This window comes from Rhinolophus sinicus, linkage group LG09 (genome assembly GCF_036562045.2).
Source record: "Rhinolophus sinicus isolate RSC01 linkage group LG09, ASM3656204v1, whole genome shotgun sequence".
Taxonomy (NCBI): Eukaryota; Metazoa; Chordata; class Mammalia; order Chiroptera; family Rhinolophidae; genus Rhinolophus; species Rhinolophus sinicus.
The window spans coordinates 42,572,322-42,596,861 of NC_133758.1; the positions used below are offsets into that span (position 1 = coordinate 42,572,322).

The window sequence follows — 24,540 nt, forward strand, 5'->3', positions numbered from 1 at the left end:
TTATTGATGTGGCTCCTTTATGATTCTGGCACTATTGCAGGCCATATTTTTCTACTATTAAGTAATACATTTGACACCTAATCAGTTTTAGAAAATTTTGGAGAAAAAAAATAATCGTTTTATTAATTTTCTGCATTAATACAGTACTAGCCTCAATCCTAGTCATAATTACATTATTACCTCGACTCTATGTTATATAGATATAGATATAGATATAGATATAGATATAGATATAGATATAGATATAGATATAGATATAGATATAGATATAGATAGATATAGATACAGAATAAATCAAGCCTTTATGAATGTGGTTTATAATCTTTAGGGTCTGCATAACCACCTCACTACAGTTTTGCTTGGTCACCTTTACAGTATTAGTAGAGGCTAGATTATGCTGTGGTATCAAACAATCCCCTAAATCTCAGTGGCTTACAAAAACAAAGGTTTATTTCTCCCTCACACTACATGTCCATTATGGGTCAGCTGCAGCTTTGTTCCGTGTCCTATTCACTCTGGGACCTCAGATGATAGAGTGATCTATGTCTGGAATACCACTGATAATCATGGCCAAGGAAAAGAGAACATGGGTGGCCCAGGAGTTAACTCTTGACACTTCTGCCCAGACACAATACATGTCATTTCCATTCACATCTCATGGCCAAAGCAAGTCATAAGGCCAAACCTAATATTAAGGAAGTGAGAATACATAATAACCTGATAGACAAAGACAGGAAAAATTAGGGGAAAACAATGTATCCTACCGCAATTATTTTATTTTTAATTGGCCAACAAATCATAGTTTTTATACATGTGCACCTCAAATAAATACCCAGGTTTTACTGAAATAAAGTAGTTTAATTTTTCTTCTCTATTTCCTATTATGTAGTGTAATCGTTTCCATTTTTTACTCTCCAACCTATATTTCATAAAGTCACAGAATTTTAATGTTGGAAGAGATCTTAGAGATAATCCAACTCAAGGTACTTATTGTGTCAATACTCAAGGAGGAAATTGTAACATGTTCATGTTCCAAATTATAATTAGACACAAAAAGGATAGAACCCAGATTTCCCAACTCATAACTGAATACTTCTTCTATCATATGTAGCTTTGTTTCCAAAACTGAGTTATTAAAATGATGTGCTTTTTAATAATCTGGAGTATATGTTATCATTTATCATAAAATGTGATTACAGAAAACATTTAAACGTGCGGGGAAAATAATGTAAAGATATTCATGTTAGAATATCATTTTTACAACCTATGCATTTGTATAAGGAATCTTTTGGCTGCGAGTAGAAACCCAACCCAAACTGATTAAAGAAGAGGAAATTTATTGACTGTACGGAGTGTGATAAAAAAATACAGTGAATGTTTAAATTTTTAAAAAATGTGTTACAGTAAAAGACACATTGTCATAGTCCCCCTCAGAATACTCTCTCTCACTTCGAACACACTTATCCCACCATTCTTGCCACTTTCTGAAGCAGTTCTGGAAGTCCTCTTTTGTGAGTGTCTTTAGTTGCGCTGTTGTGGCTGCCTCAATGTCCTGAATCATTTTGACTTTGGAGAAGAGCCAGAAGTCGCACGGTGCCAGATCCAGTGAATAAGGTGGATGAGGAAACACTGCAATGTTTTTATTTGACAGAAATTACTGTACCAGAAGCAATGTGTGACACAGAGCGTTGTCATGATGGAGGATGAAGTAAAGACACTCACGAAAGAGGACTTCCAGAACTGCTTCAGAAAGTGGCAAGATTGATGGGATAAGTGTTTTTGAAGTGAGGAGTATTTTAAGTGGGATTAATCGCAGTGTCTTTTACTGTAATACTTTTTTTAAATTTAAACATTCACGCTATCTTTTGATCATATCTTGTAATTTAAAAGTTTAACAAAGAAGGTAGCCAGTTAGCTCAGTTGGTTAGAGAGTGGTGCTGGTAACACCAAGATTGCTGGTTTGATTCCCACAAAGGCCATTGTGAGCTGTGCTCTCCTTAAAATAAATAAATAAATAAATAAATAAATAAATAAATAAATAAATAAATAAATAAAAGTTTAGGAGAAAGTTGGCTGAGCATGAATCCAGGGGATCAAGTGACGTCAGGATCCTGGTGTCTCTGTTTTCTCCTCTGGGTTGGCCTCCTCACACAGTCTTCTCTAAAGCACCAGGGTTATAATCTTGAGGTATAGCAATTTCAGCCAAAAGTCTATTCCGAACTGGGGAAATCCTCTCATTGCTTGAGTCACATGTCTGTCCTTGAAATCATCACTGTGGGCGGAGGGAAACAGTGTTCCGACTGGTTACACCAGAGTCACATGAGGTCAGAGCCACAAAATTCACTTTCACTGAGAGAGGAGGAAGAGTTGGTTTGCGCAGGAAAAATCAGGGTCTTTTGCCAAACAAACCAAGAGGCAACAGCAACAAGTGTTTCTCATAGCTGCTAGTTGCTCTGGTTGTCTATGGGGAAAACCAGGAAATTTTGGCAAAGTTTATATTTAAAAAAAAACTGAATAAAAACCATAAAATAGATTTGGTAAATAACATATGACGATAATTAGTATAAGAAATTTTAGCATAAACACGATGAAATTGTCTATGGAATGAAAGAAATCTGAATGTGAGGATCAAAAGTAAATTCGGGGGCTGACCTGGTGGCTCAGGCAGTTGGAGCTCCATGCTCTTAACACCGAAGGCTGCCGGTTGGATTCCCACATGAGCCAGTGGGCTCTCAACCACAAGGTTGCCAGTTCGGTGCCTCTACTCCTGCAAGGGATGGTGGGATCCGCCCCCCTGCAACTAAGATTGAACACAGCACCTTGAGCTGAGCTGCCGCTGAGCTGCCGCTGAGCTGCCGCTGAGCTGCCGCTGAGCTGCCGCTGAGCTGCCGCTGAGCTGCCGCTGAGCTGCCGCTGAGCTGCCGCTGAGCTGCCGGAGGGCTCAGTTGGTTGGAGCGCATCCTCTCAGCCACAAGGTTGCCGGTTTGACTCCCGCAAGGGATGGTGGGCTGCGCCCCCTGCAACTAGCAACGGCAACTGGACGCAGAGCTGAGCTGCACCCTCCACAACTAAGATTGAAAAGACACAACATGACTTGGAAAAAAGTCCTGGAAGTACACACTGTTCCCCAATAAAGTCCTGTTCCCCTTCCCCTCCCCCCACTCCCAAAAAAGTAAATTGGGAATAAAAATATATGTGATTAAAAGAGTCTGTTTTTCTTTGGGAAATGTCTACATATTTTCCTCATGTTTCCCTCCAAAAGACCCTGCTTACTACTAATCTTTGTTAAAATGTGTGTAGGTTTCCAGGAGAGAAATTTCTAGTGTTGTTGCTCTGGTTCCCAGGGGGAGTTGGTAGTATGAAAACGAGAGCACCGTTATTTTTTGACAGAGCATTCTGTCACACTAAGAAATCGTTTAAGAGCACATGATTTTAAACTAATATTTCTTTTACTGCCACCCAGTTCTCCACTTTAATTTTCTGCTTCAGAGTTCCAAAAAATTTTGCTCCAAATTACATATATGCAAATAATTTATCTCATTGTAGATTTTTTAAAGAGAATAAAGTGAAATTTTATACTTTTAAGTGCACACTCAATAAAATGAACTTTAGGATGTCTGTCGGTGTTTAAAACAGAAAAAAAAATGAATGAAATAAACATGGCTTACATTTTGTTTCTTGAGGATACCGACATCTTGGAAGTTTACAAGAATCTCAGCCTTTCATTTCTGACTAGTCTAGAGAACATAGACATTTCTGTACTGGGATAATGAAATGTTTCTTCCGTAGTCTCCTGAATTATTTTCCAGAACTAAGTAAATGGCCTCCATTTCAATGTAAGAGCTGTGAAAGCAAATGTCAATTTCAGAAAAGTAGCTATCTTTTCACATTTAACAATCAAGTTGATCTGTATAGCTTAAAACTTAAAAATGTTAATATAAGTAAATATGCATGGACACCAATTTTAAATGATTTAATAAATAATTATTATTGAGTTAAACCTTATCAAAATAGTTTGCTTATTGCTACAGTACCAGGAATATCATACTTCAAATTTGTTTACATAATTGAAGCAGCAGGAGCTGGGGTTGAAGTGGGAAAGTGATTGAAGGATGTCTTCTTGCTCATTCCATAGTAATGGTACTGTTAGACTTGCCTCACATCAATATCTTTGAATGCAACATGTTTTTGACCAATTTTACATGCTTTTGTAAGTGTTGGTGAAGTTTTTAGGTAATTTTAGTCTTTTTTGATGGTAAGGCCAAAGACTCACTATAGGGGTCATTTATGGTTTTGTCATCCAACATCCATTTATTTTCCTTTCTTCTTTTTTCAGCATCCCAATTTTGAGGGATGAGGTGGGAGGAACTTCCTTCTGCTATTGTGTTCTGTTTTGACTGTCAATGAAGGTGTTTCTTCTAATTAAGTGGTGTCATGATTTTTGATATACCAGTTGCGAAGATTAATTTTATGTGTCAACTTAACTGGGCACCAGGACACCCAGAAAATTGGCTGAACATTATTATTCTGTGAGAATGATTCTGCATGAGATTACCATTTGAATCAGTAGACTGAGCAAAGTAGGTTGCCCTCTCTAATGGGAGTGAGCCTGATGCAATCAACTAAAGGCATCAATAAAACAAAAAGGCTGAGTAAGAGTGAACTCTTCCTGCCTGACTGCATGAGCTGGGACATTGGTCTTTTCTTGTCTTCAGACTCAGACTGAAACACCAGCTGTTCTTGGTCACATCCTGCCAACTTTGGGACAGGAAATTATGTCATCAGCTCTCCTGGGTCTCCAACTTGCTGATTAAAAATCTTGGGACTTTTCAGCCTCCATAATTGCATGATCTAATTTCTCTTACAAGAAAATTGGGGGCTATAGGGAAACTATTTAAATGGTGCTGTAAAAAAGAAAACCAACAATTCCAGAATACAGAACATTTTATAATGTGGAACAGGTTACCCCGCTTTTCTAAAAGTCAATGGCATGAAAATAAAGGGAGGAAGGGGAACGAGGGAGCTGCTTTATTTTAAAAGACTTAGAAGGCTTAACGACCCAACGTAGTATATAGTTCTCATTTGTATCCTGATTCTAGGAAAATACAAAACAGACAAAAAAGAAAACAGCAGCGATGAAAAACATTTTAAACACAATTATGAAAGTCTGATTATAGTCTCCATATTAGGTGACTCCAAGAAATTATTGTTATTTTGTTAGGTACAATGATGGCATTGTGGTTATATGAGGACTGACAATTAAGTTCATGAATTCATCCTAGAAAAAGTGCTACATACTTCATTGCTAAATATCACTACAGTCACCTTCAGAGTTCTCCCCTTGGGAAGCTATGTACCGATGGCAGCACTCAGTCCACCCTTCAAAGCAATTTTGCAACTTCTTTTCTGGAATGGCCATCAGAGCTGTTGTCGTATTACCCTTGATGTCCTGAATGTCATCAAAATGTCTTCCTTTCATTATTTCCTTTATCTTTGGGTAAAGAAAGAAGTCATTGGGGGCCAGATCAGGTGAGTAGGGAGGGTGTTCCAATAGTTATTTGTTTACTGGCTAAAAATTCCTCACAGTGTAAGCTGGTGCATTGTCGTGATGCAAGAGCCATGAATTGTTAGCAAAAAATTCAGGTCATCTAACTTTTTCACACAGCCTTTTCAGCATTTCCAAATTGTAAACTTGGTTAACTGTTTGACCAGTTGGTACAAATTCATAATGAATAAACCCTCTGATATCAAAAAAGTTTAGCAACATCATTTTGGCTCTTGATTTGGACAGACAGAACTTTTTTGGTCGTGGAGAATTGGCTGACTTCCATTGTGCACTTTGATGCTTTGTTTCAGGGTTGTATCGGTACACCCATGTTTCATCACCAGTGATAACATGGCCCAAAACATCATTTTGCCTTTCCCAAAGGTCTTGGCAAACTTCGACTTTCCTTGCTTTTGTTCATCAGTGAGCTTCTATGGGACCATTTTTGCACACACCTCTCTCATGCCAAGATTTCCAGTGAAGATTTTCCTGTTTCTCTATCGATGTTTACTTGGTCTGCTATGCTTCTCACATCAGCTGACGATTTTGACACATAATTCAATGAATTTTTGCAATATTTTTGTCAGTTCTGCTCGTTACTGGCTGCTTTGACCTCTCTTCATCAGCAATACGTTCTCTCCTCTCAGCAAAAAGTTTAGCCATTTGTATACTGCCGTTTTCTTCATGGCATTATCCCCATAAACTTGGACTAACATGTCCCTGATTTCACTTCCACTCTTACCAAGTTTAACAAGGAATTTAGTGTTTGTTCATTGCTTTACTTCAAGCTCAGACATTCTCCCGACAGCACACAAAAACATGCAACAATAATAATGAACACCACTCAGCAAGACACTGCCACACGTCAACACAAACACAGTTGTGAGACACTGATATACCAAGGTTATGGAACCTTACCGAGCTGTTTGTACAGTGCTGCCCATGTAAGTGCATGGTGGCAAGTTCATGAACTTAATTGTCAGACCTCATCTGAGAAAATGATTCATACATTTTTAAAGATGATTAAAGAGGCTCTTAAGCAAAGAAAGAAAGAGGGGAAAAAACAGATGAGGCAATTAGGAAAATTTTGAATTTTTATTAAATCTGGAAACTGTTAATGTAGACTTTCAGTGTACTATCCTCTACACAACTGGCATTATGATTTTATTCTAGATGTATTTACTTTTATGTAAAACTCTCTAAAAATCTTTACACTTAGGCTGAGGAATTGTTCGAGATTTAAAAAGATTAAAGAGCATAACACTATCTGCAATGAGTGATCCTGAATTGGATCCTGGACTAGAAAAAAATTGTTAGAAAAGACATTTTGCATAATTTGATTAAGGTCTATAGATTCGGTAATAGTATTATTGTATTACTGTTGAATATCCTGACTTTGATTATTGTCCTATGGTTATATAACTGAATCTCCTTTATCTTGGGAATTCACACTGACGTATTTAGGTCTACAGGGACATCATATCTGCAACTTATTTTCATATAATTCAGAAAAAATCATGAGAGTGCATTTAGATGATAGCTAGCTAAAGCAATGTGGCAAATTGTTAATAATTGGTGAATCTGAGTTAATAATTGGTGAATCAGAGTTCTTTATATTATTCTTGCAAATTTACTGTAAATTTGATATTATTTCAAAATAATGTTATAGAATAGTAATAACAATAACAAAAATTAGTATGAATGAAGGAATCATATCTTCTTTAAAAAGATCAATAAATTGCAAACACAAAACAGGCAAATATTATAAAGTTAAAATAAAAAACTTGTGAAAAAGAACCAATAAGCAATCTTGGAAATGCAAAATAAAGTTATTAAAATATAAAAGAATAGGTGGGAAAAACTGTATACTGGACACAGTTGAAGACAGAAGAAAAGATGCAGAAGATAACACTAAGAATTCAGACATAATTTACCACAGAGAGATAAAGAGATTTTAAAAATATGAAAGACCACTCTTCTGGGTATTTATCCAAAAAAATCTGAATACATTTATCCATAAAGATATGCATACCCTGATGTTCATTGCAGCATTATTTACGGTGGCCAAGACATGGAAAAAACCAAAGTGTCCTTCAATAGATGATTGGATAAAGAAGTTGTGGTATATATACACAATGGAATACTATTCTGCCATAAGAAAAGATGAAATACTGCCATTTGAGATAACACGGATGGATCTTGAGATTATTATGCTAAGCAAAATAAGTCCAACAGAAAAAGTTGAGAACCATATGATTTCACTGATATGTGGGATATAAAACTGAAAGCAACAAAGGAGCAAGACAAACGAATAAAGAAACAAAAAGTCATGGACATAGACAACAGTTTAGTGGTTACCAGAGGATAAATGGGGAGGGAGGTGGTAGATGAAGGTAAAGGGGGTCAAATATATATATGGTGATGGAAAGATAACTGATTCTGTGTGGTGAACACACAATGTTATATATAGATGATGTATTATAGAACTGTACACTTTAAACCTATGTAATTTTACTAATCATTGTCACCCCAATAAATTTAATTTAAAAAAATTCAAAAAAAATGTGAAAGGCCTGATAAGAGAAATGAAGGGTGGAGAATGTTCAACAAAAATCCAATTGTAACTCCAAAAGAGACATTAGGCAATATTAAAAAATGTAAGTCCTTAGTTCAAAAGTTTACCCATAGTACTGGAAAGGGTATATTAAAAGAAATACACACCCAGATATAGCAAAATGAAACTGCATAATATTAAGAGCAAGAGAAAATTTTAAGAGTTACCAGAGAGAAAAAACATTACCTACAAGTAAGAAAAATTAAACTAAAAAATAAAGTCTTATCAGCAATACTAGAGGATAGAAGACAGTGAAAGAGTATCTTTAACGTACTAAGGGAAAATTGCTGTTAATTTACTAATCCCAACTCAGCTAAGCTATCATCAGGAATAATATTAAAATAAAGATATTTGCAGCCAAATGTAGGATAAAGGAGTTCATTCTTAGAAATTTACTGAAAAAAATATATTAAAGTTGTACAGTACTTAAATAAGACAGTTCATCACCTATATGAGTATAGTGATACTGAAAATGGTATAGTTTAGTGGACAGTAAAAGGATTATTAATGTAGTTGATAATAATAATATGATGAAAATTCATTCATCTGAGCAGCGTTGTCTTGAGCAGACTGTCATTACTATCATATCATTTATATTTCCTAGTCTTCTGGAGGTACCCTAATTTTTGTCTATTGCTTGTTGATGCTATAACATTCATTGTTTCTGTTATTGATAATCTCTCGCTATTTGAAGAGTGTTGGTATAGCTGAAAGATAATTGGAATGTGAAAGGGGAGAGAAAAAGAGGAAGGGAAAGCTATACGTTCTACATTGCTTATCTCATATAGTTGCAGTCAAGAAACAGTCTAAGGTCTCATGGAACAAGAAATAGAGGTTTAAGTGTGTTAAAAAGGTTAAAGTAACCAATAAAAGAACTAAAACTTATTTTAAAAGTTAGGAGAAGGAGGAAGAAAGGGAAGAACAGGTAGGTATCTCACAATGAGTTATATCCTCTTATCATGAGCTATATTTTACAAGGGGGATTCAATAGACATTGTGTAAACTAGATTAATTAACAAATAGTGTTATATGAACATCATGTAGAATTAGGGAGGTGACCACAAGGAGGCCTAAAATCGCAAACGGTGAAAGTCAGTTGCCAGTGAGAAGTGTTGTTAGAGGTGCGGAGAGAGAAACTTTTATTTGTTTTCAATGTTTTCCTGTCACTGTTTGAATTTTAAACCTTGTACATGTATCACTTTAATAATTTTAAAAGCAGAGAACATTAAAGTGGCCTTTTTGCCTTGTCTCGCAGGGAATCCTATAGAAGAATTCTTGACTTAGGTTAGATGTTTGGAATGAGAGATCATCAGGAAAAGTGTAGCACATGGAAATTTCAGTATTAGTTTTCTTGTTTGTGATGACTAGTGACTTTAAGAACTTAGAAAACTTCATTTAAGTGAAAGTAAACTTTTTATCCTGGTCCGCAGGCTCCCTATAATCAGGCCCCATATGACCCATTCTACATTATCTATTGCCACAGCCCTGCAGATATGACCTCTGCTCTATTCTAGCTAGTCTCCTTCCTATTCTTCACAGGCATAATTATTATCTAGATAATTTTTTCCTACATTTTCTGATAGACTATGAGTTTCTGCAATGCAGGGTCCATGAATAGACAATCAATAAATAATTGCTGAATTAATGAATTTGATTACTATGAGGGTTTGTTTTTTCTATCTCTCCAGAACCCTCCTGCACCAACTGCTTCCCACTTGCTTCAATTTCTTTTTCTTTTCTGAATTCCTATCACCAACACCTGTAATTCATTTCTCAGCAAATATATAGGATGCCTACTCTGTCCTGCACCTGTTCAGGCCTAGAGGATAGAGAAATGAACCAGATGTAGTTGCTGTCCAGATATGAAGCAGTTAATACACAGGTAGTGATCTAATGAAAATTATTAAAGTGCTTCCTAGTACAATATTATCCTGAGTTCTAGAATTGAATTAACCATCAAATATTTCTGAAGGAGGTGCAAAGAAGTTTTCATAGTCTAGATGGAAATGTAAACTACATCTGCTATATACAGATGTAAAAAGGACAGTAAATATTAAATGTTAAATGAGTGATGCAAAAAAGCAATTGCTTAAAGAGACAGAAAACTTTGTAGTTTGTAAGGTTTAGAAATGTATCATGGAGGTGAGATGTGAAATAAGTGAAGAGTAAATGGGGAGAACTTGATTCTAAGGTAGGAATGGGAGAGAAAAATGGAAGGCAAGAAAGCACAGAATATTCAAGTATCATTGAATTAAATTGATGCAGAAGGTAGTGTAGGTATGGAAATATTGGGCCAGAACAGTTTATTTGTGGCCAGTTGTGGAGAGTTTTATTTCTGAAAGAGAATTTTTGAGGGTGAAGATCATTTAATTCTTCTGTTTTGGGTTCATTAATTAAAACTTCTGGAATTGAACTTAGCCTAGAAGGTAGATGTGTAAACATACGAGTGTACCTGGTATTTGTTCTGTTCTAGATCTGCTCTATTTGGTCATTTTTTTCCTGACATATATGTACCCAACCAACTATTTAAATCTTAGAACATTGAGAGCATCCAGGGACAGATATTATAATTTTCCCTTCAAGGGTGAGAAAGTTAAACAACCAGGAGTTTTATCACTTGTTGAAGGAAAACTTTAAAGCTTGAACATTACTTACAAAAGAATCCAACATTTGCTGACATAGATGTCTAGGTTTCCACCAAAACTCACCGTCTCTCTCTTGTGTAACAATAGAGTTTATGTTTGGATACATCTGCCCTGTTAGAGACATTTCCCAGACTTCCGTACAGCTAGGCCAGGTCCTGTTTTTACCAATGAAATGTGAATGAAAGTGATTTGTGCTTAAGAAGAGGAATGCTCTTCTTAACAGGAAATTGCTGCCCTGTAATTTTCCCCCTTCTATTTCTTCTTCTTGTGGGCTGAAACCAAGATATTCCTGCAATGTGTCTTCAACCAAATCCCTTAATGCCTTGCTGCTCAAAAGGGTGATTTCCCGAGAGCTTGTTAGTATCTTAGATGTCATTCTAGACCTACTGATTCAGAATCTGCATTTTAACAAATTCTCGGGTGATTCACATTAAACTTGAGAAGCACTGCTTTAATGGAAAACAGAGGAACTTCAAGGGTGGAATGTTGGCCTTTGAACAACCTCTTGAAACAGAGCCATTGCTCTCTCCCCACTCCTCCATAACCTGCTAGCAATTGAGTTTTGAGTCCTCTTTATTATAGCAGCATAGCATTCATATAATTAATTTGGTTATCATATATAATTTGGGAATCTATATATAGATTGTTAACGTAGCCAGTAGAAAAGCTGAGAGACACCTTGCTCCATCCCTCAAATCAATCTGCCTGCTTAGTAATGAAAATGGCTAGCCCTCCCTTTCAGGATTTTTGTAACAAAAATAAATGTGATTAAGTTTGTTTTCAGCACACTCCTCACCATTTTGGGAATCTATATGTAGATTCCCAAATTATTCCCAAATTACTTAAGGCTGGGCTTTTTCCTCTCCAAGAGGTTATAATTTGGTAGAGGGAGAAAGATACAGGAATATTAGAATTATAGATACTGTAAGATAGTGTACTATTTGCAGGTGTTTTTTTTAAATCCTGTATAAGAACAATGCTCCCCCACAGATGTCCATGTTCTAATCTCTTAAACTTGTGAATATGTTATCTTCTATGCAAAGGTTTTAGCAGATATTATCAAGTTAGTGATTTTTAGGGAAAAAGATTAGCCTGGATTATTCAGGTGGGGCCAATGTAATCACAAGAGGCAGGCAGAGGATCTGAGTCAGAGCAGGAACCACGAGGACAGAAGCAGAGGTTGGAGTAGTGCCATTGCTAGAATGGGGCCATGTGACAAGGAATGCCAGCAGCCTCTAGGATGTGGTAAAGGTAAGGAATGAATTAGCCACAGAGCCTCCAGAAAGAGTGTAGTCTTGCTAACACCTTAAGGTTAAGACTATTCTTGGACTTCCGTTTGCCAGAACTGTAAGATGATAAATTTGTGTTGTTTTAGGCTACTAAATTTGTGGTAATTTGTTAGAGCAGCAATGGGGAACAAAAACACAGTTCTTCATTTTGGGCAACCTGTGCCATGTACCCCAACGTGTCTGTGTGGAAGGCAGAGCCACACACTGTTGGTCAAGTATATATTCTTGCTCAAGACAGGGAATTTACAGGAGTGAGATACACACAATTAGAAATTACTCATGGAGCTGGTGACAGGAGTGGCTAGACTGTTCCTGTGGCATGACCTTGCCTATGGTTCCCTGCTGCTGTATCTCTTGGTTCCTATCCATTATCTGTGCTCAGTTTGGTTTTCTTACTGATTCTGTTAGCTTATCCGATATTCAACCAATCAATTCCTTCTCCGGTTTCTGTTGTTTACATCTAAGAGCTCTAATTCAGAGAGCCATGTAGTTAATGTGTGCATATTTCAATATTCCTGGTAGATTCTCCCTCTTATGAGGGCCAGACCTTTGTTTGATTTCATCTTTGAATCCACAGCTTCTATATTATCTTGTTCTCAATATAGATACTCAAGATACTTCTATCTTGAGTATCTTGTATATTTCAATATATGCTTATTGAAAAGGAGGAGCCAACAGCTACAATGTAATGCTACTTTAAAGAAAAGTAATTGTAGGAGTAGGCTTTACATGTATATGAAAGAGCATTAAATGTTGACTTTAAAGTTGGATACAATTTTTTGCCCAGACGAGGAAGGGGCATTCTAAGCTATACACCGCAGATAGTTCACTTTCTGATATTTGGCCACAATTTTACAGCCTTTATTTATTAGCATGCGGGTTAAAATATTACCAATATATATCATTTAAAGAAGTCAACCTTAAGCAGAAGATTCTATGCACTAGACACACGTAGAGCAAGGCTTTGCAACGTATGTTATGTGTAGTAAGATTGCTATCGTCTACAACTCTTCACTGACATTTAGGAAGACCAGCTACGTAAAATTTCTTTTATCACATCCTCCCTGTGCCCCATCTGTCTTAAATTCAGCTCTCCAGCTCCCCCAGAGGCTAGACGTTAGCTGCACCAAAGTGGGGGTGTGCTGAAAACAAACTTGGTCGCACTTATTTTTGTTACAAAAATCCTGAAAGAGAGGGCTATACGCATTTTCATTACTAAGCAGGCCGACCGAGATGAGGGGTGCAGCAAGGGCTCGCTCAGCTTTTCTACTGGCTACGTTAACAAGATAAAAATCCCCGGCTTCTACTGACCCTCCGTTTTGAAAAACGGCGAAAAGACATTTTAAAAACAGACGGCCACATGAACACCAGGTTCCCATGGCACCTGCGGCCAGGCGGGGAGGAGCCAGCCGAGCGCCGCTCGGGGGCGCGGGGCGGCCACGTGCAGTGCGCAGGCGCGCACCTGTACCCGCGGAGGGGCCGAGCGCCCACGCGCCGCGCCCGCGGGCGAGCGCGCCCCCGCCCAGCCGGCCTTCCCTGCACCGCCCTGGTCTCCCCGCCCTCCAGGCCCCGCCTCGCCGCTCCGCGCCTCCTCCCTGTAGTCGCCCCGTGGCTCCGCCGGCGAGCTGCGTGTTGCTGCGTGTTGCTGCGTCATCGCCAGTGGCCGGTTTGAATGAGGTTCTCGTCGCTCTCGAGCTGCCGCCACTACCGCGCCTCCGCCTCGGCTGCTGCCACAGCTTCGTCGTGTCCCTTTCCCTTCGCCTCCCTTGCCAGGGGCCCAGCCTTCCTGCGCCGTCGCCTCCCTCCTCGCCCGCCATGCCGCTCTACTCTGGTGAGCGCCCTTCTCGCCTTGCGTCCCGCAGCCTTGCCCGGCACTAGGCCTCTGAGTAGCTGAGTAGGCCTGGCCTGCGGGGCGGGCGCCCGTCTGAGCGCGGGGCGGGGAGGCGTGGGTGACTGCGGCGTGGAATTGACCCTGTCCCCTTTCTCTCCTTGCCAGTTCCGAGCCCAGCGACGTCAGAGCGCTGTCTCTCCTGGTCGCCGGGTGGGTGGGGTGGGAAAAAGAGTGGAGATGGGGAAGCAGCGAGCGTCGGCCTCTGGGAGTGGTGACACTGCAGAATAGTTTCTGTCGCTGTCCTAGTGTGCCTGGAAAGGTGGGGGGGTGTCCTGGGGCTTCGGGGACCAGGCTGGAGGTATAGTTGTGGAAGGCAGAGGCACGGAGGGAAGCCTGAAGTGAGGGAGGGATGCAGGGATGTGTAAGATGAGCCTGTATCCATGGGGTTTCCCTTAATTACTTCCCTTCGCTTACTCCTGCTGCCTTTGATTCAATCTCCTCTTTTGTACCAATTTCTGTGATATCTCGAGGCAGATTGCGAACTTATTTTTTGGCTTCGTTTTCCTGTCATCAGACATTGTCTTGGGTTTCTACGTCCGAAGCATAGTGATAGCTTTGAGAGGTATATGAATACAGATATCCTCGGCATCATTTCCTTTTGATTGGCGTTTGACGGGTCTTTTCTTTTTTGTGTGCGAAAAAGATCTTGTAAGATCTCCAAGGTATTGTGCAGAGATCCCATTTTTAGTTAATCGACCTTGCTGTTTCCTAGTCTGATTCAAAATGGCACCTAAGATGTAAGTGATGGCTCTCTTTGGATACGGATGTGTGACTCGATGGCCATTCCTGACTACCATTCCTTTAGTGAAGATTAAGCATTTTCAAAGAATGATGGGAAACAAAAGACTAATATTTAATCTCCAGGTTGATTCTTGGTCTTCTAGAATCTTGAATGCTTTCATAATGATTGCTCAACTTCTTTCTATAATTATTAACAGTAGGCTAATTATCCAATAATTAACAATAGAATGGTACTGGAAATATCCCATTTATGCAGTATAGAATTGAGGGGCATTAATTAATGGTGAGAAAACACAGCGTATGCTAATATTTAAACACACAGACTCACATACAAAAAACCAACACTTCTTTGTTACCCTCAAAAAATGCCTATACTCACCAAAATTTCTAAAAAGTTGAGTTTCATCTTAAATTTATTTAATCAAGTCTTTTTCCTAATTTCCAAAATGAGGGAATTGAAGTAGATTTCTAAGGTTTCTTCCTTTGACTTCTCTATATTGAGAATCTGTATTTTCACGTTCTGCAAAAAGGCCTATATTTACGCGAGAACATTTTAAGTAGTGTTTCATAAGTTTTAGTAGAAAATTAAATATCTACTATGGTTAAAGTAAGTGCCATAAAGTTTAATGAACACCTGTGTGCGTAGCGCAGTACATGCTGCTTTGTTTTAGTCTTCAACATAGTTGTTGAAGACTAACAACATAATTCTGTGATACTGATATAATTGTCCTTTGTGGGTAAGCAAAAAGTTTAAATAACTTGCCCACGATGAAACAGCTAAATACATTTCACTTAGGTTCCTCATCATTATTTCTAATACTGTTTAGGTTTAATCCTCTCTCATCTTTGCTTGTACTATTATATTTGATATATATTTCTAGCTTATCTCGATTACAGTTGTGTACTCTTCAAATCCATTTTCTCTGCTGCTGCTAGAGTGATCTAATGTTCAAACCAGACCAAAGCAGCCTTTATGAAAACCTTTCGGGGTTGCACATTTCCTATAACATAAAACCTGTGTGTTTTGCATGATGTGTGTTATCTTCCTTGACTTGATCCTTGGCCGCTTCCAGTTTCATCTGCTTCCCCTTCACTGGGAATTACTTATATCTCAGAACACCCTGTATTGCTTTATGTTTTTGAATGTTTTTCTTGTCTTTTCCAGGAATGCTTTTATTCTTATTCTCTGGCTAACGCCTAATTTTTCTTTCAGACTCAACTCAAAGTTATCACGTCCTCCGGTCAATCCTTCCGAACTCATGAAGCGTTCTGTGCTCCTGTAGCATTTATAATATTTATGTTGTGTTATTGTTTTAACCTTTTTTGCCCCCTGTTTCTCCCTTATTAGACTAAGTTCAGAGTCTCCTTAATGCTTGTTACTGGGCTTGTTGAATGATTGCTGAGTATATTAATTAAACTGAGATGAAATTAAACTGATGAAAGAATTGGGATTTGGAGTCAGGGTGAAATTTTTGTATTCTGATTTTAGTAGTTGGAAATCAGGCAGCTATTAGTTGTGAAATTCTCATTTTGAGTAAGTATATAGTTTTTAGTGGAAACAAACTATGTACGAGGTGTGATCAAAAGATACGGTGAATGTTTAAATAAAAAAATTTATTACACTAAAAGACACATTGCTATTAATTCCCCTCAAAGCACTCCCCATTGCTTTGAACACACTTATGCTGTCATTCTTTTTTTTTTTTTCAGTTTTTTTGTTTGTTGTTGTTTTGTTATTTTATTTTATTAAATTTATTGGGGTGACAATTGTTAGTAAAATTACATAGATTTCAGGTGTACAATTCTGTATTACATCATCTATAAATCCCATTCTGTGTTCATTACCCAGAGTCAGTTCTCCTTCCATCACCATATATTTGATCCCCCTTACCCTCATCTCCCACCCCTGACCCCCCACCCCCCTTACCCTCTGGCAACCACCAAACTTGTCTGTGTCTATGAACTTCTGTTTCTCATTTGTTTGTCTTGTTCTTTTGTTGCTTTTGGTTTATATACCACATATCAGTGAAATCACATGGTTCTCTGCTTTTTCTGTCTGACTTATTTCGCTCAGCATTACACTCTCAAGATCCATCCATGTTGTTACAAATGTTCCTATATCATCTTTTCTTACCGCCGAATAGTATTCCATTGTGTATATATACCACAACTTCTTCATCCATTCATCTATCGAAGGACATTTTGGTTGTTTCCATGTCTTGGCCACCGTAAACAAAGCTGCAATGAACATTGGAGCACACGTGTCTTTATCTCTAAATGTTTTCAGATTTTTTGGGTAGATACCCAGGAGAGGGATTGCTGGGTCATATGGTAATTCTATTCGTAATTTTTTGAGGAACCTCCACACTGCCTTCCATAACGGCTGTACCAGTCTGCATTCCCACCAACAGTGTATGAGGGTTCCTTTTTCTCCACAGCCTCTCCAACACTTGTTACTATTTGTCTTGTTGATGATCGCCATTCTGACTGGGGTGAGGTGATTATGCTGTCATTCTTGCCACTTTCTGAAGCAGTTCTGGAAGTCCTCATTCATGAGTGTCTTTCATCCTCCATCATGACAACGCTCTGTGTCACACATTGCTTCTGGTACGGCAGTTTCTGTCAGAAACATTTCGGTGTGTCTTCATCTACCTTATTCACTGAAGCTGGCACTGTGCGACTTCTGGCTCTTCCCCAGTCAAAATGACCATGAAAGGAAAACGTTTTGAATCAATTCAGGACATCAAGGCAGCCATGAGAGCGCAACTGAAGACACCCACGAAAGAGGACTTCCAGAACTGCTTCACAAAGTGGCAGGAATGATGGGATAAGTGTGTTTGAAGCGAGGGGGAGTATTTTGAGGGGGATTAATGGCAGTGTACCTTTTACTGTAATAAATGTTTTATTTAAACATTCACTATATTATTTGATCACACCTTGTATATCCTTAAGTTTCATTTATACATATTTCAAAAATCAGCTGTTTTAGGCAATTGATTGAAAACTTTTTATTGGTTGATTGAAATTTTTCTATATGATAAAGTATATGCAGCACAAAATGTACTATTTTAACCGTTTTTAAGTGTACAGTTTTGGCATTTAGTAATTTACATTGTTGTGCAACCATCATCGCTATCCACCTCCCAAACTTTTTCATGTTTCTAAACTAAAACCTTGTTTCCATTGAACAATAACTCCCCGTATGTACTTCCCCCCAGCTTCCTGGTAACCATCATTCTACTTTCTGCCTCTATGAATTTGACTTGTCTAGGTGCTTCAATTAAGTGGAATCATACAGTATTTGTCCTTTCGTATCTGGCTTATTTTGCTTAGCATGTGTTCAGGGATCATCTATGTTGTAGCGTGTGTAAGAATTTCATTACTTTTTAAGGCTGGATAATATCCACTGTGTATATATGCCACATTTTGTTTACTCATTCATCTGTTGATCAACACTTGGGTTGTTCCCATCTTTAGGCTATTGTGAATAATGCAGCTATGACATGAATATATAATTATCAGTTTGAGTTCCTGCTTTCCATAGTTTTGGGTGTATACCTGGAAGTAGAATTGCTGGATCATGTAGTAATTCTATATTTAATTTTTTGAGCAACTGCCATACCTTTTTGAGCAACATCAAAATGGCTGAACCATTTTATATTCCCATTAGCAATGCACAAGAGTTCCAATTTCACCACATCCTTGCCAACATTTGTTATATTCTTTTTTCCTTTTTTTTGTAATAGCCATTTGAATGGCTGTGAAGTAGGATTTCTATATTTTTTAGTGCTTTAGTTGTAGTTTTGGATTCTTCTTAATGTTTGACCTCCTCTTGATCAACAAATAGACCGTTCAATTTTTATAATCCAGAATCTGTATTCCTTTCCCTGTTTTAATTATGCTTTATTCTCCCAAGAATTTTTTTCCTCTCATATTGCCTTTCTAAAAACTGTCTTTCTCCTCTCTATCCCAACAGTATGTATTGATTTTAATGATTGCTTAAACCCATTTTGAAGTCTGTGAACCTTATTCTGGGAAATATTTCAGTGTGATATTTTGCAGAGATTATTGGAGTAGGATTCAGAAGACTTCAATATTTACTAATTAGTTTTTTGACATTAGTAAATCATCCAACTTCTCTTCAATGTCATTTTCCTTATTTATCAAATGAGAAGTTGGATTAGATCCAGTTAAATTTTATTCAAGACCTACTGCATCCAAGTCACTCCTGGTTAGGTGTAGGCATTACGAACATAAAAAGATGAATGACATAGTTTGCCTTTCAAGAACTAGCCTAATAGGTCCCGAAAGGATTGTCTAAATCTAAAGTCTTGTTATTTTGTAAATGAAAAGAAAAATTACGTTTTTTTTCTTTTTTTTCCTTTTTTTTTTTTTTTTTTGCAGTTGCTGTGAAATGGGGAAAGGAGAAATTTGAAGGTGTAGAATTGAATACTGATGAACCTCCAATGGTGTTCAAGGCTCAGCTTTTTGCACTGACTGGAGTCCAGCCGGCCAGACAGAAAGTTATGTTGAAAGGAGGGACGTTGAAGGTAAAACTTAGTCCAAAATTTCATTATGTACTATTAATATATAATTAGTGAAAATAACGCTAGGAAATGTGGCAGTTGAGGTATTTTTTATTTGGTGAGAGTATATAGTCTATGGGATTAAAACTTTTATTCATGTTACTGTAAGGAGCAACATTATAACCATTTCACTATATTATAAAACACTATTATAAAAACATCAATTTTTTTTTATTTTAAAATGCACTGTATCAATGAATACCTCCGGTGATCAGGGGAGTGGGGTACTTCTATTTGTTTGTATTTGAGTTTTTTTCCCTATGAGAGTACGTTAAAAGTATTTTATTTTGTTTAGGCCTTTATGAGGTCTGTTTGTATTTTGTTAGTAATATGTATGGCGTGGAAAATTTTATCTCTGTTAAAAATATGGAACAATATGGTAGATTTGTTTTATTTAACAAAAAACTACTACAAAATGTAGTTTTGTGCATACATTCAAATGTTCAAATTCAAAGTATTTCAACATCATTACCAAAGCCCCAGTTCTGGAATACTGGAAAACTGTTAATTTTTTCCTTTGGCCTTTCTTGCATCCTACCTATTAAAAAGGAGCTCCTTTCTCTTAAGAGTAACTAATATCTAACTCCTATCTGGAGATGAGAGAGAAAATATTTTTTGTTTAAAAAGAGAGGGAACTTAATTTTCCTCTAGTTCCCTTGGAATGATCATACTGACTACAGTTAAGAGTCCAGGCTTACCAGCATCACTGATGGAATGGCCACAAAAAAGATGTGAAGGTATTTTCCTTATTGTTTATAATACTATTTAAGTATAGTTTTTTAAAAGTATTTTCTTCAAGAGTTAGATATGAAATGCTAAAGAGCTGTAGGTAACTTTAGAGATAAGAGCTAACTACCCCATCATCCAGGTGGTAAAACAGATATTGGCAAAGAAACATTGTTTTCCCTCCAAGTTGTACTATGAGCTTTTTAGTCTTAGTGGACTTGATAATTTGTGCTGAGCTGTGTACAGGCATACCTCAGAGATAGTGCAGGTTTGGTTCCAAACCACCACAATAAAGTGAATATTGCAATAAAGCGAGTCACACGAATGTTTTGGTTTCCCAGTGTATATAAAAGTTACGTTTATACTATACTGTACCGTGTTTCTTCGAAAATAAGATCTAGCTGGACCATCAGCTCTAATGTGTCTTTTGGAGCAAAAATTAATATTATACCCGGTCTTATTTTAATGTAAAGTAATATTAAAATAAGACCGGGTATAATATAATATAAAATATAATACACCAGGTCTTATATTAATTTTTGCTCCAAAAGACGCATTAGAGCTGATGGTCCAGCTAGGTCTTATTTTTGGGGAAACACGATAGAAAGCAGTACCAGTATGTCTAAAGAACAGTGTATATACTTTAAAAAGTTCCTGGGGCGGCTGGATGGCTCAGTTGGTTAGAGCGCGAGCTCTGAACAACAGGGTTGCCTGTTCGATTCTCACATGGGCCAGCGAGCTGTGCCCTCCACAACTAGAGTGAAGACGAGTTTCTGCTGAGCTGCCAGAGGGGTGGCCAGATGGCTCAGTTCGTTAAAGCACGAGCTCTCAACAGCAAGGTTGCTGGTTCAATTCCCACATGGGATGTTGGGCTGCGCCCCCTGCAACAAAAGATTGAAAACGGCAACTGGACTTGGAGCTGAGCTGCGCCCTCCACAACTAGCTTGAAGGACAACGACTTGGAGCTGATGGGCTCTGGAGAAACACACTGTTCCCTAATACGCCCCAATAAAATTAAAAAAAAAAAAAATCCATTGCATTCCTATATACTAACAATGAAATCTCCGAAAAAGAAAAAGAAAAAAAGTGTCCTTTAAGAAAAAAAAAAGTTCCTTATTGCTAAAAAATACTAACCGTTATCTGAGACTTCAGCGAGTGGTAATTTTTTTGCTAGTAGAGGGTCTTGTGAAAAACACAATATCTGCAAAGTGCAATAAAGCAAAGTACAGTAAAATGAGGTATGCCTGTACTGGTGGTGTACTGTGGAGAATTATAGAAAAATATGAATAAATTAAATGAAATGGACTACTGATAGCTATCACTCATTGAATACTTATTCTGTGCCAGGCTTTTATTTTCTTTAATTCTCAACTGTATGTATTTTAAAAATGATGAAAGTAAATGATTTTATATATTATAAATGAAGAAACTGAGCATCAGACAGCTTTATGTAACATGCAAAAAAGCATGTGATTTAGAAGTCAAGCAGATCTGGGTTCATTTCTCACCTATTTTGACCTCGGATAAGTAAGTCCTCTGAGGCGGCATATATAGTTATAATTACTTACGATTAGCAGTAATAGCCCTTAAACTGACAAGGGTTGAACGTTACTCCACTTGAAGCAGGGTGTCCAGAGAGATAATTAGTGGCACCACCAAAGGGAAGCATGTTGAGTTCCTGGTACCTTCTGCAAAAAGAAAAGTGTAATATGGAACTGACTTTATCCTGTGAAGGTAAGGGCTTAGCTTCAGTAGTCCAAAATACCTGTGGACCAATCATGGCATTAACAAAAATCTTGATTTAGTTGAACATATTGATGTAAAAGTATTTGTTAATTGCTTCACAGATGTGAAATTTAGTACTTTGAGAAACATTTGTGGACAGGGCAAGTATTATTAAGGGTTAGTTTGCTTTGGGTAATCCTGTTTACTCTCCTGGTATAATTTGTAATAGCACTTCCTTTCTCAAGGATCTCCTGATTTGGGTGATAAGTTATATAATTTCCTTATTTATGTACATCTTATTTCATAAGTTACTCTTCATTCTTACCACATAAGCTAGTTATTAACTCTGTTGGTTTCAAACATAAAACAAACATGCAAAAAATTAGTTTCTGTTATTTGTCATCAATCAAATTTTTTAGTACTTTTGGTGCTGCCAAGTTTACTGTCTTTTAGATTGTGTTTTTTTACATAGTTTAAGCAATTGTTAGACTTAATATCTTTAGGACTGTATGTGCTTTTTTAAAAAACTTTTGATTACAGTAATTTTAAATATGCTGACAAAAAGTTCTATTTTGAACTAGCTTAAAATTAGTTGATTATTAAATTAGGCTTGGATTGTACAAGGTGGTGAAATGCTTTTTGTATGTCTTTAAAACAGGATGATGATTGGGGAAACATCAAAATAAAAAATGTAAGTATTATCCTAAGAACACTTATTATAATGCAGTTTCCTAATTATTATACCAAAATATATTCCAAATGCCCTTTTTCCATATATATATCCAATTGTTCCAGCACCATCTTTTGAAAATACTTTTCGTTTTCCCACTGACTTATGTTGGAGTCTTTCTTAAAAATCAATTGTAGATCTATTTTTGGACCCTTGTTTCATTGATATATTTGAATAAACTTGTATTATATGGTCTTGATTACAAAGACTTTATAACAAGTCTTGAAATAAGGTAGCGTAAGTCTCCAACTTTTTCTTCTTCAAGAATATTTTATTTTAGCTTGTTTGCATTTCCATATAATTTTAGAATAAGTCTGTCAGTTTCTACAAATGGACTCCTGGAATTTTGTTGGAGATTGCATTGACTAGTTCTGTAGTTCAGTTTGGGGAGAATGAACATCTTAACAGTATTGAGTATTAAAATCCTTAAATATGGTGTACTCCATTAATTTAGGTCTTTTTATTCTTTTAGCAGAATTTTGTAGTTTTTCAATTCAGTATAGTAATCTTGCATGGTTTTTGCTAGATTTGTGGAACTTAATGTTTCTTGGCTGTTGAAAACAATATTTAAAAAATAAGTTTTTTCAGTGTTCATGGTTAGATTATTTTCATCCTGTGACCTTACTAAATTCACTTAATAGTTCCAGTAGGGTTGTTTTTTGTAGATTCCATTGAGTTTTCTATTTACATAAGCATGTTATGTGCAAATAGAGGCAGTTTTACTTCTCCCTTTCCAATCTTTATGATCTCTGTTTTTTTTTTATTGCTTACTTACTTCACTGGCATGTAGAAATAGAATTAATTATTGTGTATTGAGCTTGTATCCTGTGACTGCTGATTTTACGTATTAGTGTCCTAGGATTATTTAAATATACAGTCATATCATCTGCAATTCAGAATGGTTTTCTTTTTTTCCTTTTCAGTCTCTGTGCTTTATCTTTTTCCTTTTTTCTTGCTTTATTCCACTGGTTAGGATTTTAAGCACAATGTTGAGTAATGGTTAATAGTGAACATCATTGCTTTTTTCTGATCTTAAGAGGAATGTTTCCAGTCTTAGCTGGAAGTTTTTTTTACAGATGTTCATCATAGATTGAGGAAGTTCTGTTTGCAGTTTGCTGACAGTTTTTAGCATGGGTGGTAGTTGAATTTTGTCAGATACTTTTTCTGTGTATCTGTTGAAATGATCATTTGGTTTTTTATCCTTTAATTTGTTAATGTGAACTACACTGACTTTTTTGAGTAGGAACCAACTTCACATTCTTGGGATAAACCCCACTTGGTCATTATATATTTTCCTTTTTATATATTGCCGGATTCTATGTGGTAACATTTTGTAAAGGATTCTTAAGTCTCTTTTCATGAGAGGTATTGGTTCATAGTTTTCTTAAATTGTCTTTGTCTGATTTTGCTATCAGCATAATGCTGGCCTTATAGAATGAGTTAGGAAGCATCCCCACTTTCCATCTTTTCTGAAAGTGTTTGTGTTGTTTTTTTTCTTTGCATGTTTTATAGAATTCGCCAGTGAAGGCCTCTAGGTTTGGAACGTTCTTTGTTGAAAGATTGAAGAATTTAGTGTCTTTAGTAAATGTAGGACCATTCAGATACTGTATTTTCTTTTACATCAGTTTTGGTAATTTGCATCTTTTAAGGACTTGGTCCATTTAATGTAAATAGTTGAGTTGATTGGCATAACATACTCTTTAATTCTAGAATCTATAGTGGTGGTTTTTTCTCTTTTTTCCCTCGTATTGAGGTTTGTTAATTTCATTGATTTCCCTCCCCCAAAGGATCAGCTTTGCTTGTTTATTATTTTATTGATTTTCCCTCTTTGCTTTATTTCCTCCTTTTGCTTTGGACTTAATACGTACTTTTTCTAGCTTCTTAAGGTAGAAGCTTACTATTTTCAATATGATTTTTTTGTTTTCTGTTTATCTCTTTTGCCCATTTTTCTATTGTGTGTCTGCCTTACTGATTTTTTTTTTTTGGTGCTCATCTATATTGTATAATTCTATTTTCTAGTTATCTTTTTGATTATGGTATGTTTTATG

The 24,540-nt window shown here is 36.9% G+C and overlaps 1 protein-coding gene across 1 annotated transcript in view; it reads left to right on the plus strand.

The window, feature by feature from the left end:
- The first annotated feature begins 13,568 nt into the window (after positions 1 to 13,568).
- USP14 (ubiquitin specific peptidase 14) overlaps positions 13,569 to 24,540 on the plus strand; it is a 33,639-nt gene continuing 22,667 nt past the window's right edge. Inside the window, exons 1-3 of the mRNA XM_019741213.2 lie at positions 13,569 to 13,924; positions 19,130 to 19,275; positions 22,421 to 22,453. Coding sequence (XP_019596772.2) covers positions 13,909 to 13,924; positions 19,130 to 19,275; positions 22,421 to 22,453 — 195 coding nt within the window. The 5' untranslated portion in view covers positions 13,569 to 13,908. The remainder of the gene's footprint in view (positions 13,925 to 19,129; positions 19,276 to 22,420; positions 22,454 to 24,540) is intronic.